The 18,006-nt window shown below is 38.7% G+C and overlaps 2 protein-coding genes across 2 annotated transcripts in view; one reads left to right on the forward strand and one right to left on the reverse strand. All coding sequences in view use genetic code 11, as the record gives it.

The window, feature by feature from the left end:
• Positions 1–711: 711 nt before the first annotated feature.
• Positions 712–4,007, forward strand: EGR_09088 (hypothetical protein; the record flags this gene model as incomplete). Its single annotated transcript, XM_024498337.1, has 2 exons — positions 712–1,076; positions 3,782–4,007. 2 exons carry the CDS (start codon positions 712–714, stop codon positions 4,005–4,007), a joined length of 591 nt encoding a protein of 196 aa, XP_024347246.1.
• A 7,072-nt stretch (positions 4,008–11,079) lies between these two features.
• Positions 11,080–18,006, reverse strand: part of EGR_09089 (Glycerol-3-phosphate dehydrogenase [NAD+], cytoplasmic) — a gene marked incomplete at both ends in the record, with an annotated part of 10,899 nt that continues 3,972 nt past the window's right edge. Inside the window, 3 exons of the mRNA XM_024498338.1 lie at positions 11,080–11,214; positions 11,881–12,053; positions 15,942–15,995. Of these exons, the coding sequence (XP_024347247.1) occupies positions 11,080–11,214; positions 11,881–12,053; positions 15,942–15,995 (362 nt within the window). The remainder of the gene's footprint in view (positions 11,215–11,880; positions 12,054–15,941; positions 15,996–18,006) is intronic.

An 18,006-nucleotide genomic window follows, 5' to 3' on the forward strand; every position in this document is an offset into this window, starting at 1 on the left:
TTGTAAATAGCATTTATTCAAAACGCGGGATTGTGGTAATCGCCAAAAGTTGTTGTCATTTTAAACCTTCTGTTAGGACTCTCCACAAATTCGTCCACGCGTAGCAGTTGATCTTCTGCGGCGTTGAGGTTTAGCATGCAGGCATAGAAATCAGGGTACTTGTCCTTTCGGGTCAAAGTTGTATACTGACGCCACTAATGTTACGTTCCACGAATTCGCTGAAATAGTTGGAGACCAAAGTGGTGTAGAAAAACATTATTTAGTAACGCACAAGAAAAGTTGGGGGACTACTAGCGTGGCCCAAGAATCATGCCGCAGAGCGGAAGTACAACGAGTAAAGATTGAGGCACCCACTTTGTTCTGCCAAGTTGGAAATGTAGATTAATTGCTCAAAGATTAAAAAAAACTAATTAAGTATCCTCTTTTGATGTTACAGATTGCTGACTAACTTTTGCTTAGACAAAGCAAATCAGCTGCCAAGTCATGGAGCTCGATGGCGATTTTGCTTTAAAGCTGCATAATTTCTTTTGCAATTTTATATTTTACAAAAAAATGTTTCTCCTCTTAAAGTGATTACGATTTAATCTAAGAGCACCCTTAAAATAATACAAATGGCAGAATGGAATTCATTTAAATGCTATGAAGAAAATTAGATGATCTATTTGCAGAGTGTCACCTCAGAAGTTGTCTACAAACCGTGACGGGCGAGCAATGATTAGTGCCACATATCCCGAAGGTCAACAAAGCAACACTCCCTCCTCTATTACCACGCCAACAACTGCAGCGGTTGCGGCAGCCGCAGCAGCTCGAAAACGTGTGGATTTTGCTCCTCCTCCTCCGCCACCACCACCACCGCCACCACTACCGATACTGCTGACCTCCAGCCGTCTACCCACCTCGAAGATACGAAACACCGCCGACACTTTCTACCAACGTCTCTATCATGCCAACAATAGCGGAAAGAACGCCAACACTAACACTAACATCACCAACAATGGAGTGGATGAGAAGGGTCACTACCTACGATCTTATCGAAATCCCCGAAATCACAACAATGGTGATTTTGCTGTCATAAAGTAGGTTTCTTTTAAGAAAAAGAACATATATATATATTAAGTCGCTGTACAATTAAAGACAATTTTACCAAAATTTCTTGACAAAATGAATGCTTTTGCGTATCCTTTTTGTCAGTTGGCACCTGTCAGGCTACTTCGAGCTGTCTCTGTGATTCCATGTCCAAGTTATGCATGCTTTTGCGTATCAATGGAACTCAGACTCTACGCGAACTACTCTAGTCAATAAAACAAAAGCAATTGCTGGAAGAGGCACAGAAAATAACGAATTTGATGGTGTAGAATGAATGTTTATTTGTCTGTCTCTAAGTATAAAAAACTTTAGGGTTTGCCACATTTCTTGTAATAGGGCGATTACGAGAACACTCTCTATTGTTCTATGAAGGAAGCTAGTGATTTTCCTTTCATGTTTACCAATTTTAGATCAAAAAGCCACCAGTTTTATTGGACAGACCTGTTATTGTGATATTTAAAGGAGAAAATTTTTTTAAATTTAATTGCATGTTTAGTGACAGCCGTGGTCTTTATCACTCGAGCTTATCACTTAAGGATTTGAACAGGAAGTACCCGCGTACAGCTGCTGTTTTTTTGGAAAAGTTATCACTTATTGAAGAGTAAATTACGGCAGTGTTAGTAGCTAAGCTCAAGTGTCTTAAGGGACTTGTTTAAAATTCTGCCATCTTTAAGTATACAGAATCCAAATTTCCTTAACCACTCCTCCTTCTGGACATGTACATACTGTCTTGCATTTAGATCTCCTCTACAGTAAATAATTGACTATTCCTTTCATTCCATAGACTTTACATATATTTTTATAAAATAGCTTTTTAGAGCGGCTAAATTGCTAGGCCTTTCTTCTAAAAGTGCACCATTTCATGAGTGAGTAAGATATCTTGACTTACTATCACCTTTTTGCCAAAAAAGTTGGGTAATTTATGTGTGCATACTTTGATTCTTAAATGTGGAAAAGTTTTGTAATGATCAGCAACTTTGAAAAATATGTAATAGCATGGATTTCTTTGTGGTTGGCACCGCCTCAGCCGCTGTCGTTGGGAGCGTTCACACTTTGAAGTGTAAAAAGCGGCTGGTGGTAGAATCAGGAAAAAACACAAAACTTTTGGGTCATTTTCTACTAAATAATGTTGAATTAAGAAAAAGGTAACCATCTTACTCTAGCCTACTTTTTCGTAGTTTATTCCATAACCAACTTCTCCTTTACCATACTCACAAAGCTCGGTTAAAGAAGAAAATAAGTCCTAATTTCTTCCGACACTCCACTTTTTCATAACAATAGTTTAGGCTAGTGATTTATAAACTACACGTGCTAAACTTAATCTCTTTCGAAATTTGTTTTTTCTTGATCATTTGTTAGATTTGCTTGATAGTTACGGCGGTTTATTGCATGGAATATAAGCAAACCTTCTAATGACATGACAGATAGAAGTTTTTATTTCATAATAAGCAAAATTAACCTTAAGATTTTCTTGTTTCTCACCTTTTTTACCTTAAGGATTCTTACTCAGTTAAGTCGCTTTGGCACACCTACTGGCCGGATGGTCATGCAAGATTCTTTGAATACGTCACACCTAATTGGTCATATATTTTAGCTTTTTGCGTTTATTACCTAGTAGCCCGACGGAAGCTATTGCAGTCCTCACACTGAAGTGAGTTTGCACTTGGCTGTCGGTAAAGTGCTCCATGTAACGTAGTACTGTAGCGTCCTGGGACTTTGCTGAGGAAAAAAAGAAAACATAATACTCGGGTATTTGGACTAGTGGCATGGCTTGAAGGCCAGCCCATCCTGCACGGTACAATAGCCAAGTCAAAAGTAGTTCTTCACCAACACCGAGAGTTAAGCAACCTTCGTATTACATAGCCCCTCTCCTCTTTTGAGGAGACGGCGGTTTTAAGGGGCAACTCTTCTGCAAAAATTGTAGTGGCCTTCAATTTTTTTGCGCGACTGGGTGATATCCAATCCCCAAACATAGTAATTATTTCCGTACTTCCCATCTTCATGGAATCCTTTTAAGAGTTACTTCATTGACACCCATGACAGTTTCCAAGAATGAAGAAGTTGTATTTTTTGAAAACCCATAAGGAGGAAAACAGTCGCGTCACACTTCAATCCAACTGTTTAAAACGAAATGTACAGTGCGTTAAGTAACAAATTTAGCTGAGTTTTTGTTCAGGCGCAAACAAACGTGCAACTAGTGCACTGGATCAGCCTTGTCCATTTCCTATTAATCCGTTCGCATCAGATAAACGTGTGGTTGAGCCACTCCTGCATTGGGCATTTCTTATGCACAGGCAAAAGTCCACATTGAATCTCATTAGAATATGTTAGGGATGCGACCTAGTTTGATAAGATTTCCGGTCTTATTAGTATGGAATGCCACCATCATCATGGTGTTTTTCCTTCCAAATGGCTTACACATGCCTGGGTTGCATCATTTTGGTGCTTCTTTTAAGTGTGCATTTAATCAGCTTCTAGTATTAAATAAAACCCTAAGGATAGAATTCCTTGAAGATTCAGCAGGGCGGATCGACCTACCACTAATGTTGGAATTTGATTTTTGTTTCAAAAATATCATGTTTACTCATTTTTTCCATGTTAAACTACTATAGCCTTGAAACCGAGGCCGTATTGGCCAATCGGAGGCCCTCTCAAAGGAGCATGTGTTTGATGGACATTTCGTCTCCCCCATTAGGTACAACAGCGCCAATACTCACACCACAAATGGCCGGGGTAATGGTCCCCGCGGTGCCTCCCCATCTCCCCTGCCTAGTCCCAATCAGGCCAATCGTCGCCATGTGCGCAGCTCAAGTCTGAAGACTCACGTTCCACCGACTCCCAGCAGTCCTGTAGTCTACGCCGACATTCAAACCAACTCCCCTCCCGAATTTGACTATCGGCCACGAGCAAGTGTGCGTTAAAATCTTTTACCATCAATTTTTATCACTTTTTTAGTTGTTTTTCTCCCTTTAAAAATTATTAGGATAAGGAAAGGTATCAATTCAGTTGCATTATACGGCATGAGTTGTGTCTGAACACGTTGTAAGAACACAGCATTTTTGAAGTGGCTTTATTTGGATTATCCAAAAAAGGACTTTCAGTTCAGGCAAACAAATGACTTGAGTGGAGTTTTTGTTACCATTGCAGAGGGGAAAAAGTTGGGGGCAGGTTGAGTCTAAGCCGTGAAATATACTATTAAAACAAATGTTATTTTGACACCAACATTCTGTCATGTTTTGGACATCATCTTTAATGTATTTTTGCTGATGATCCTTCAAAAATGAATTTTGAAATAGCATTTAAACGTGGCTAGCACATTAAGGCGAGATAGATTACGTTTATCACCCAATTCTCCTATCAAAACGTATCCTACGGCGATTTTTTTAAAGACTAAAAGGTAACACACCCACTCCTTTACTTCGTTATCAAATCACTACTGTCCAGCTCTTAGTTCCCTATTTACTGGGCCATACCGGCTTTGTTACTAATTTCTGCTCTATCTGTGCTGAAAAATCTTAAATGTTGGGTTGATTGATTTGCATAAATACTGGTATAGTCTTTGATCTCTTCTGCAAATCTTGTTATTTGCAATGCGTTGATCTAATCATAAAATTTATCCCAGTAGTAACCGACCATTTCACTTCATCGCATTTTTCCCTTTCGATTCTAGTTTGTTTTCGTAACTTTCTCTTAAAAAGTATGAACAGAAAGTGCATTTTCAACAGTTATCCACTAGGGCATTAAAAGTGGGAGTGACTTTGAGTGTGTAGGTTTTTTTTCTTATTTACTTATCTACAATTGTATCAAATTTCAGATGGAGGTTCGCAAGAACTTAAAGTAACGCTAGTCGACCCTTTTGATTATTTAGCACCGATTAAAGAAAAACCCTGCAAATTTGGCTTAAACACTATGTGCCTACTCCGCGTTAATTTCTCGACAATCAAACTCTAACCATTGCATTTTGAATGAGAGACTTTATTTTACCCATAAAAACAAAATCTGACCGGTAGGAGGTGACAAAAAGACTCCAAATTTTAGGTTTAAGCTCATTTTCTGTGTGCTCACACAAATTATAAGGAAACTGGATATGAATTATAAACTATTTGTCTTTCTTATGTCAATTTTTGCAGAAATAAGCTTCTTCAATTGCCTTTTTGCAAAAGGTTTTACCTTTATGCCGCAAAGCGCAGGAGTAATGTAGTTGTTTATCTAAAGTTTCCTCAGTAATCACTTTTTTGTCTATCTAATTTGTTTGCTTAACTTCGCTGATTTTTAATTATAAATATCAACTTCAAGTCCACTTCTGATTTTTACATCTGAGCGCCTTTTAATATAGTCTCTCTCTGCGGATGGCAATTTTAATGTAGGATCTTTGACACCGCAATCTTCCTGTCCTTTTAAATACCACTAGGGTTTGAGTGACCGTATTTCACCAAACTACCCGGGTCTTCTGCAATATAAAACCTGAAAAGCAAAACGATTTATAGATTGCAAATATTTGTTTGAGAAGGCAAATTACCTTGGGTTTAATTAATCAACATACCTGTTCCTCTAGTCACGTCACAAGTCAAAGCATATAAGATGAGTACGTTTACACTGATAGTGTGCACTACCTACAACACAACCTTCTAACTTGGTGATGTTTAACCAAAGCACTAAAAAACTATTACGCGACCCTATTGTCACCTTATCGTATAACACGCTTCTTATCCGATATTATGGATGCTTTAGTCCTTGGAACCACGGCTACCAGATAACGTGAGTCTAACACACAAAGAAGACATTTTTTTGCACATTCTGATTTGCACGTAGGGTGAGTTTGCAAGTAGTTTCTCATCGCTATTGCCGCTATTGGTAAAGAGTGCTTTAACTGACATAAACTGAAGAATTAGTGCAATTTGCGTGCTATGCGGCTAATTAATTGCTAAAATGATTTGTGTCAGTGTATCATTTTGAAGTCCTTGATGCAGCAACGGGACAATTTGGCAGCGGGTTGCATGAAATCATCGTCATTTATTCAATGAAGTGAAGTAGGAATTCCAAGCTATTGCTAACAGTGTAGAAGTAGTATAGTCAATAAGCTGGAAAAACTAAAATCACTTCCACATCTCTGCAAAATAATGGTGTCTCTCGTAGTAGCCCTTACCCTTAATCAAAAAGCAATTGTGTTCTTTTAAGCATATTCTTTTCCCTTCGTGAATACCGATTAGAGGGGAGAGAAAGAGAAAAAAGCTCATACCTTGGAGTTGTGTTGGGCATCGGTCAATCAAACTTTACTGCAAATAACCTCTGAATGCTCATTGCTTTTATTCTACTAACATCAAATTATATGCCTTATGCTCTGCACTTTTTCACTCATTTATGCATTCTAAGATACTTACTTACCCTGATAGAAAGATTTTGTTTTATAAATGCAAAAAAAGAGTTGAAGAAACCCCTTTTCTTTCCAGCCAACCTGTTAAAAGTACTACTTTGTTGTGGCTGCTCCTATGCATGCGGAAGAAGGCAAACAATTACGGTAGTTGGATTCAAAGCTCAGGAAGTCACTCGGATGGGCGTTGCCCCTTGTAGCCTTTTGCTGCTCTCTCCTTATTAATTTTAATGAGGCATTTAATTACCACTTTTTTAAAAAGCAATTCACTGCACAGCTCCCATTGCTTTTGAATCACCGCCTCTAGTTTTTTTTTTTCATGGTGACACTTTGACTTAGACCGTGTCAAGTGTTAACCAAATAAATACAAAAAAGGCTCGAAGATGATGAATAATGAGATGCAGTCAGGACTTCTGCATATCGTTTCCTCTAGTAGGGAAGCTAAATCGGAGAGAATCCATTTGAGCAGTTGTGCCAGAGAGTGGACAGTGTTCTTACAGAAAAATAGTCCTATAGACGGATGGCTTGTCATGGTGAAATTTGCCTAAAAGTAATTTTATAAAGATGATCGACTAAAGAATGGTTTCATTTGGGAAGCTCTTCTAGGCCATTGTTTAAAGTTTAGTGCGATCCTTCGAAAATTGTGCCTTTTCTTCCACAGGTAATTCCCTAGAATTTAAAACTTTGCGAGACGACAAAAGTGGACGCGAATCGAGTCCCCCTTTAGTTGGGATTCACAAATCCGGCTATTAGTAGCAATTACCTTCTTTTTCGCAACGTGCTAAGCTTCCGTCAGTCAGGCTCACAATAAGCCAAATCACTAATGGAGGCGATATACTCACCAGTGTGTTGAAGGGTTGGAAGGCAAAAGGCATGATTAAAGGGTCATGTTAACCAACGAAAGTACAACTTAAAACTGAATAGCCTGCGTAATTTGGCATACGACCAAGCGAAAAGTTAGAACATGGCAGCATAACAAGATTTCATTTTAGCGCTTCGCTGTGGAGCATAAACCTATTTTACGGAAGTGCCAAATTCCTTTTTAACAGGCTGTTGTCTATTGAAAGACTCTGCCCAAAAGTTACTGACCTTAAAAGCAGTTTCGTTACGGTCAAGAACCATTGTTTTACCCGCCGGTTAAATTATTTGAGTTTTGTATCGTTTACCTTATTATTTTGCAAATACACCCTACCCAATCTTTGCCGTTTGAATAGTTTTTTTTTTTCGCTTGTGCGCGAATAAAGAAATGCATGCACCTGATCAGAGTGGGAAATCACATTCCTCTTTGCACGCTCACAACTTCGAGATGTTGTGAATGCCTGATAAATGAAGCTTTTCTTTCTCTTTTCTTTTTTCCGCAGTACCACCAGTCTTTCAACGAGTAAAGGCTACACGCACCTACATACCACGCACATAGACGCCTCTGAAAATTAGAAAGAACGCTGTCTTTCGTGAGGGATCATCCCTTAAAGAGCTCCATTTGCACTTGACGGAACGGATTTGTAAAATCGTGTGTTGCGATTTGTCCTTTTTCACTCATATGTACTCCTATTTATCATTTGAGTAATTTTGCCCATGCTGCTACTTTCTACTGCAGCCACCGTTGTTATTTACCATCATCTTAATTCCCTTCCCAACGTCAGATTGTATGCCATGAAGAAGTGGCAAATAAGGAAACAAATCTTCTTACCTTACCATTTGAAAAAAATACTAGTTTGTGCGCACATGGACTTGTTACTTTTGGACGCATATTTTGCATAAATGTTAATGATGCACCAAACAGTCTCCCATGGCCTATAATAAATAGGACCACTTTCCCCTTCCCTCTATTGTATCTCAGCTCCACTCTTTACCTTGTCACTCCTATTTTTCTGACAGATAAATTCAGAAATGTAATCCCTATTGTATGCATTGCGATATACTGAAGGCTATTTTGATCGTAATAAGATTCTCGGCAACTTTTCAATGCTAATCAAATCAAATGCTACTTTTGGCAATTTCAGTAGAAATAATAAACATCGAGAAAAGACTCCGACTCTGGATCTCGTTTAAAGTGCTATCATACTGGGTTATTTGTTTGCTCAGTCGCCTGATTTTTCGATTGTAGAGATGCGATTTATTGGTTACTAATCGAGATAGATATTACTGGTAGAATAAATTAGGGTTGTGATGACATTTACGGGAATAATGTGTGGTGCAGCTCATGGAAGAAAACAGGTTCTTCAGCCTGCCTTTTAGTGCCCATAATTTGGTAAAATAGACGCATTATAATAATTATATGGAGTTATATAAAAAAGTAAACTCAGGAGAGGCCGGGAAGCCTTAAAGAGGTTGGGCGCCTTAAATTAAAATATATAATTAACTGAGAAAAGAAAGTCTTTATGCCAAATTGCATGCCTTGTGCGGAGTATTATACAAATTAAGGCCAAATAAATCCGGAAGAAAATTCATTTCTCACTTTGACATTTACATATTTTGAGCATAATCATTCTTCTAAAGGCGAATACATTACAAAAACTTATAACTTTGTCAAAACCACTTTTAAAAGATTTGCAGTTGTGTAGCAGCATTAATGTTCAACGTTTGTAATTAGGATATTTGGCATTGGTTATGAGGATGCTTAGTCTGAGAAACTGTAATCTTACATATACGCCAAAATGCAATAAAAAATCTCATGTTGTGATCCCTAATTCTATAATGTGACATCGAAAGCAAACCATTTTGCTTTTATAAAAGTTTGTTTCTAAAGACGAACAATCTAACCTTAGCCACTTCCGTTTCAATCTCACTTTTATTTTGCACTCAAATGTCCATCACCCATGTGATTTTATTGTACCAAGCAAAGATGATAAGCACAACTTTGAGAAGTATCTTTAGAGAGGTAGGAAGGTCGAGGCAGTATCATATTGACCAGCCCTGAGCATTTTTGGAGAGTTGTGCCACATTGAGTTAACATACATAAGCCCTCAGCAAGATTGGTTTGCAATGCACTGCAGAGACGACATTGTTTCCTGGGGATGAATTGTTGAGGGCTGAGTGGTGAGTGGGTCATTTGCAACACTTCACTTTCCAACCTATTAAAAAGAAGGTCTTCTTCCGCTTGATGCAGCATTCACCACTGGACTGAAGCAACTGCAAACTGCGTCTAGATGACACGTGCTGATGCTGCACCTTCACTAAATGCCAAAAAGGAAACGTTGTAGCATCGGGTCTGTGTCTAACCCGGTTCGCAAAGTAGGCAAGCCATAATTGCATCCATCAAAGTTGCTTGACATTTTGCAATGTGAGGAGTCAAAATGAGAGGAAAGTAGTAGAGAGACAAATGAGGATTATCGTATTGAGCGACTGCTGAGGAGCCTTCAATCAGCAAGTATCGTCTTATAGGGAAAAAGAAAGAAGGCTCTAGCTGAAAATCCTTTAAATACCCTCCATATGGAAAATTCGCGGTTTGTGTAAGGTAGAAACAATCACCCTTAATTTGGCACCAAAAGTAGGCTCTGTAGAGAGAAGGCTCAGTCCAAAATAACTTAATCAATCTTAGCTTCCCAAATCGAGAACGGATCCATGCCATTGTTGGAGACCTGCGCCATTATTTTCCAAATGAATTATCCCGACACAACAGTTCCTAAATAAAAAGAGCACACACAGAACCCTAATATAATCATTCGTTAGTCGAGAAGTGCTGTTTGAAGGATTTAACTGTCCCCTAATGGATACAACAGAAAAATAATTTTCAAAGATCGAAGGCGAGGAGGGAGACGACTTCAAAACTGAGCCTAGTCTGGCAACGCCCCATTTGATGCATTTACATTTAGTTTCAGTGCAGCAGGAACACGATGCTGCACAAGTCAGAAGAGTGAAAGTGGACTCTAACTTAGATTTCAAAAGACGGCAAATCAAAAGGGATTCTACCAGTCATTTTGCTGCATTCTAACATTTAAATTAGTCTGTTTAGCACATTCTATGGATTTAATTCATTTAAATATAGTGACTCGCCGTTTTGTTTAACTGTCGGAGTCCTCCCGGTCATGCCAATAACCCTTCAGCTTTCCCAACCAATGAAAGAAATTCAAATTAAGTGCCCTTCGACTGATTAGTTTTGATACTTTTTGCTATCAACTACAAACTCTCCCGCAAAAAAGAACAATGGATATTAATCAAGCACCCATGTTTTGACTTGGCGGATAGCCTCAGATGCTCTGGTAAAGCGCATAATCTAGGCTCTTCTAAAGCACAGTGAAATAAAGGCAATCCATCCATCTGTCGGTAGGGGATAAGGTCCACAAGAAGGAAAACTTAACCGTGAGTAATCTAATCTATGCCAAAGTTTTGTATTTAAAAATATAAAGGATCTGCATCAATGGTGAAAATTACTCAATCGCGATCCCATTAGTGAATTCACTGATAGGTACAGATCATTTGGTTAATGTAGGAAAATCACACACCAAAGAAGAGAAGAAGGCAAACAAAAAGTTAAACACGTTCTATTCGTAACATTTGGATTTGGCAAAAGCGGAGTAAAAACACGAAAACAATGCAAAGGAGAAGAAGAACGCTGGACATCTTTTCTATGCAACAAAGAGGGGAGATAATTCGAGCAAGGAGAGAGAAGGAGGAGGGGTTTACATGTGTGCAGGATGATGGCTCAACATCGGGATAAGCATATTTGAGGAAAGGGAGCGGATGCAAATCAGATGGACAGCCGTGAAGAGTGGATACCGCTCGCAGAGGTGCATCGATGAGAGCTGCGTGTAGATCTACACAAAAGTAAGATACATGTTTAATGAACCAATAGAGCAAATGAATTTTTTTTTCAAATCCCCAATTACAAGATTACGATTACTACGCTAGTCCTGTTCACAAACTCTAGCAAATATGTGCAGCATCGGTTCGTCGAGACTCGATCGTTAGGATATCATTATATGTAAAGACCCTAGATTTACATAAGAAATTCCAACTTTTAGCAATTATGTAAGCAATTCTTATGTGTGTCTGGGCTTCAAAAGCCATCAAAAAACGTGGACCTAGTTACAAACAGTCAGGAGTACAAACAAGTTGCATCTGTACTGAGCGACAGACGCCTACCAATGATTTAAAGCACAAAGCTGTACCAAATCTTCCAGATTAACAATCTAGCACAACATTTAGATTGCTAAGCCTTCTTGCTGTGATGGAGCATCGTTGTTATCGACGATACTGAAGAATGGCAACACCAAGGGCTACGCTCCAAACAAGACTGCTGATATATCTTATTTATGCAACAGCATTATGGAAACTTCACGACGGAGAAACAGAGCTTTGACCAACTAATACGTACTTTCGGGTGGTATGCAAAGAATTAGACTACTTTCGAATTCTGCAACGACTTTAAAGATAGTCCGGATTCTACTTGAATATACAAAACTTAGTACAATCAGTCTCACCTTCTTTGCTGTATCGGGTCCAGAGGCCACAAAATCAGGATGGAGAGACTGTTCAATCTGTTCCACTGTCAATTTCGAGTACTCCGGCTCGGAGAGCATTCGACCGATGAGGATGTTGAAGATGTCCCAATCGTCACCCACCTCGGGCATTAGGTCACTTTGACGAAGCATACCTGCACAGAGCAAGCGACAACACTTTCTTCTTGCGCTATTTTAGTGGCAGTGACTAAATAATTCAAATTTTCACGGGTCACAAGGTTTTGTAGGTCGTAATCCGCACTTTGTGCACTAGAAAGACCCATTACAACAGTTTTGACCCTGCCGTTTACATAAATCTAAAAACAAAGTTCAGCTGTTGATTTGTTGGACTTCTAATAGAAGGCTTTCGATACGTTCAAGGTCTTGAGAGTTATGACGACCAGTTTTCTTTATTTACGTTAAGAATGTATTCCGTCCATGAAAAAAAAATATGGGCTTACAAGCGAAGTTTTCACAAACAATCAACATTTTACATTTATTTGCTTAGATTTGACATTGCTAACACCTGGAACCTCTCGATGCCCATGACAAGCGTCAGAGCCGTTATAACTTGTATGTCGTCTGTTTTTTTTTAAATAAAAAAAATTAGCGACTTTGCAAACGCATTGATTGCTCCCATGAGCGGGGAAAATTATTTTAACATTATTTATACCCCTTGAAATCCAAATGCTGGAGTAAACACAAGCTAGTTAAATGCTCTTTATTCGTGAGCTTTCTGGCACAAATGTTGGGGAAGGGGAAAGTAGCGAGCAGATACCACCAATAAAACAGCCACGTAAGCGCAAAGACAAAGCATAATTTGCAATTACGCGATCTGCAAAATAAAGTGAACAGAGCCCTCATCTTTTCAAAGGTGCTCGTGACGTAAAAGCTTCCGTTAATGTGATGCTTTGGTTCCAAATAGACTCCTAAATTAAAGCAGTTGGGGAAAAGAAACCACCCCAAAAAAGTAGCAATTAGCACAGAAAATGAAAAATGCTAACAATTCAGTTAGTTGCTGAAATTTAAAAGCAAACGAGGAATTGAATGAAGTCAGCTTAGAAATAATTCAGCAACTTTGAGTAAAAATGTGAACCAATTAACCTTAAGATCCTTTGCTAACGGTGAAGGGATTACAGAAGGTACAAAAAAGAAATTGGCGATAGTAATCAGTGGGTAATAATGTAAGACTTAAAAACGACATCCTTCAACATCGCAGAAGACAAGAGGTTTTAATCGAAGCTAAACCTATTAATGTTGCTGCCTATAGTCACCTGCCTATCTACACGCTGACAACTAAAAATAGAGATGACTTGTCAACAGTTGCTGTCGCACGACTCTTTCCCAGAAGACAAAAACACTGAAGCTGGTATTAGTATTTTGGTATACCAAGTGAGTAGCCTCATTTAATGTAAGTTGAATACCTCTATTTTAAGGCACAAAAATTAACTGAAGTAACCAATAAAAGGCCAATCAGTATGCCTGCATGCGATTGCGTTTGTGTATGCGTACGTGGCCGAAGTTAAATAAAACATGTTTTCTACCAGCCGATCAGGAAAGGTGCTTCTGGCTTTCTATTGGATAATGTGAAGGTCAATCATGTCCCTCTATTCCATCGAGGCCGAACATCATATATGGGATCGAAAAAAAATACAAATCTACCCACTTCAATTTTATACCAAGAATTGGACGAATTTCCCTGATCATCTGATAAATATTAAAAGCTTGTCTACTCCCTCCTACTAGTATTAGTTGAAATTTTTGTCTTCACCTTCAGAAAACATGGCATATGATTCCATTCAAGTCTTGATACTTAGTCTCAGTGACTACAATTGTTTCGGGTAGGTATTTAAGTGTCTAAAATAGTTATCAACGCAATTTCCCTGCTGACATCTCCATCGACCACTTTGTAACACATCCACCGTCTCCTAAAGTGGATAATTCTTGTGCCAAATCCGATCTAAAATCATTTTTTCCATCATTACTGCTGATTTCCCGAAAAACATATGCGGAGAAGTGAGACAAAAGTTTTCAGGAAATTTAAATATTACACGATTTTGCAGTTTTATAAATATCGCCGCACGAAACTCTCTCGTTGGTTGGATTATTAGTGGCCTTGTAATTACCGCCTTATCCTATAAAGTGAGGGAAAAAGTACAAAAAGTTTTTGGTAGTAACTTGATTTTAACTAGTCAGAACTTGCAGTATGCAATTACCTGCTAACAAATACGCAAATAAAGTAGCATGATGCTCTTCATTAGGGTCTGGTGTTAAACCTTCATATCGTAAGATGCGGGTTGAATTTGATGTGGCCTGAGGTCATTTTCTCCAAGAATGCAAACTCAATTTCAAAGCTGAACCTCTCGTAGAGTACTTTGGTAATATTTGAAGAAGCTGCAGGAGCAGAGCTTTCTGCTCGAAAAACGGTTGAAAAAAAGACGTTTTACTGATTAATCACCAAAGACACCCTTTACGTTTTAATATTTGCTAAACTTATCACTTGGCACTACTCCATCTGCAGAAGACTATGCTTTGCGTGTGTGTGTGTATGCATCAGGTGGACTGCAAACAGAAGAAATCGCTAAGAATCATTCAACTTATAGGACTGAGTCCCATCATTTGGACACGATACAACTCAAAGGTATGTAAGAAGAGCCCCTTGGACTATGGAAACAATCAGAAAAAGGTCATAAGCATATTAGTGTGTCCTACACTTTGAAATTGATGGAAACAATAAAGGTACCTCTCCATCCTCCATATTCCCTTGATGATGATTTGCCAAGTGGTATTATTCATCCTTTCTCGACGTCAGCTTTCGACAAGCACATGATTATATACGAGACAGAAGAGAGAGAGTTGGATGTAAAGGTGAAATAATGGCGGTGGCCAGAGACAGGTCGTTAACGTTTAGAGTTAGCAGATAGCTTATTTCTCTTTGAAAAATGGATAAATGATAGACCAGAATATTAATGCAAGAGCTAATCATGAATATACTTAAAACATTATGCTAGACCACTAGTGAGTTCGTGTCTTAACCCTTCGTATTCCACTTGCCTATACATATAGACAAGCCACCACAAAAACCATGACAATATTTCTAACAATGTGATGGGATTAAAAGACAGCGCCAAAATAACGCCTCTTGCGTGGTTATTCCTTCACAGAATCCCTTTGTAAAAATTCCCAGGCCTAAGCTGATTTCTACCCATCCACACTTTATTCAGCCTCCTGACCGCATATGCACACGCTAATATTTCAAGCATCCAAACTCAACCGAAAAGTTAAAACGTAGTGATTTGTCTTCTGAACCGCAGTTCTTCAAAACATTTATTCCTAATTAGTTTGTAATTTCTTTTTTGTCACCCACTCGGGTAGGGGACAGGTTATTTTTTAATGTTCACTAGGGAATTTTGGGGCTATTTCGCACTTTTCTCCAAACAAATAAATGCGGGAAACGCTTAGTATCATCTTTTGTGTGTTTCATCGCCTCGAAAGAGCTCCAAAGTTCTAAATATGATACATTTGAATAAAAAACTGAGTTAGTACTAAAAACAACGCAGTGCTGATCGTATAACCAGTAAATTGCATTTAAAAAACCCACAATTTCGATGCTAGAGTGTCGGAGCAAAATTAATCAACACAGTCCTTCAAACAACTCAAAGGCAAAAAAATGTACTCGGTCTTTGAAGCAGAATGTAACTCTACATCTGGTTTGACATTTAATCCTCAGCTAATCCGTTTACAGCATTAGCTGGCAGAAAAACGCGTCGTATATTTGACACTAAGGGTGAAGGCTTCGATTCAGTGTGTCAACAGAAATTTTTGATACGAGGGAAAGCATCAAGCAAATAAACCTAATTGCCCATTATACTCGATTAGCCACAAATATTTGCTTTACTTTGATTCTAAATCATCTTAACGCCCGTGGATGCAGAGCCATGGCTAAAAAAGCTCGCAAGCAGGACAGCGCACCGAAAACGTTGGCACAGATGCAGACACGTATGGGAAAAGCAAGCAAGTGGGAAAGGGGAGAACCAACTCACATTTGAAGAGCTCCGACACACCACAACTTTCAAGAAGAGTGGATTGACGCGTATCTGTGAAGGAAAATGAAGAAACGCAATGACAACACAAAATTCACCGCCCAGCTTCTCTACTAGGAGAATGTGTATGCAGAGTCAAAGTATGAAAATTACCGGTCACCTCAGCACGGTCAATAAAATACCTCGGAGAAAACAGACCACCAAAGCCACCCAGATATCAAACTCTTTGAACCATCAAACCGGGCAAATCTACACCTACCTCATTGTTTTAAACTTAACCGATTTGCAATAGGCCCCACAAATTGAGAAAAATAACTCATGTCACATGAAAATAAATCGGGACTACACACTTGTAATTCTGGTAGAGAAGCAACTTATGGGATGAAAATCAGTACAGACTTTACTCCATGAATTACAGTTATGTAAGCAGAGTAAACCACAAATGAAAAGGTAACTTTGTTGCCAATTTGACGAGATTGGCCAACGGATCATAAAAACGCCACTGCGATACCAAACTGCCTCTCGCCCGCCCATGCTACAAACCCCCTCAACAATAGACCAACCAAATAGTGCACATAAATTAGGGTTGAAATGTCTAGTAATGCACCTTCAGTGGTATGCCTGGGAAGCAAAACGAAGGAAATTGTTATATCGGAATCGAACATTTTATGAAAAGCCTTCAAGTTGAACCCATACTTTTGGTATTTAAGAGTAAGATAAAAAGGAATGCTATTGCAAGAGTACTGCACAAATTTGTAAGTGGCAATATTATCCATTTTCTAATGGCTACCACATATATCATGGATCAGTCCACACACCTTCAGTAGAGGTGGTAAGCAACAGTGGTAGTGCATACCTGCAACAGGGAACTGAGATGTTTTTAAAAGTATCCTTCTGGATAGAGGACTTCAAACCATATTACGATGATGACACTCAGATAGTAAAGCATCTCAATGGCATAATCCATAACAGTCAGTTCTGTGAAAAATAGTCAGCACGCCTGATAAACGCATAACTTGTTGCGTGAAGGACTTGCGCGAGGGACGACCCTTTTTGCAGAAACGGAGGAAACTTACGCTGACAGTCATCATAGAAAGGTTGTACTGCACCCCAAGTAATCCCTTCACACTGGAGCTCTCTAGGCGTATGAATGTTACACTCTATGAAATGTACCATTCCTTTCTGTGAATGCAAAAGTAAGGGTTGGCTTCAACACCTTCAAATCAATGTTATCGAAAATCCAAGCCGATCCTGCTTTAAATCCATGTTTGAATTAGAGAAAGGTAATAGGAAACTCACCATTAAACGGAATCGGGAAATATACAAAATAAACGCCATTCTCAAGGCAACTTCCCAGATCATCAGCCCCCGATTTTACTGGAAACTCGACCCAACCGGATTTTATATCGCTAATTTTACATTAGATAAGGGAGAAATGACCAATCCTGAGATTGGCAAATGAGTTGTGGGATTCCTTTACTTGATGTATGATTTAATAAGAGTGAACTGTAGCATTTTTATCAATAAACCTCGAGAATTAAAAAGAAGAAGAGAAATCAAGTAAAACAGGAAAAAACAAATCTACCGAAAGGAAAAAAACGGAAACCAATGAATATGCCTGGAAGTGATACGTCCAAAATGGAGAAACTAAACAAACACACACACATATACAAAGTAACTCACGCTGGAACCTTTTATTACCTGAAGGTTAAGAAGTTGTCAATTCAAGTCAATTAAAAAATAACTAAAAAAGATTCAAATAAGTTCATTGTTTAGACATCCCGTGAAATTCTTTACCCTTTTTAGGTCATCATTTTACCTTGATCATCCCATCACACCCTTTAAAAGTTTGCTTAGTAATGAAAAATTTTCAAGTCATGGTGACAAAATGAGTAATAAGTTGTCCCCTACCATCTCATGATTACGACGACCTTTTAAAGGACTTCGTGACATCAATGGATGTAGAACCTTCTAGCTGCAGATGGGTTATCAAGGCCTCATTATTCCATCAAGGGTATTTAAAGGTCGAATCTTATGTCATTCGCAGATTTAATAGGTAAACACA

The sequence above is a fragment of the Echinococcus granulosus genome (genome assembly GCF_000524195.1).
Source record: "Echinococcus granulosus chromosome Unknown EG_S00131, whole genome shotgun sequence".
Taxonomy (NCBI): domain Eukaryota; kingdom Metazoa; phylum Platyhelminthes; class Cestoda; order Cyclophyllidea; family Taeniidae; genus Echinococcus; species Echinococcus granulosus.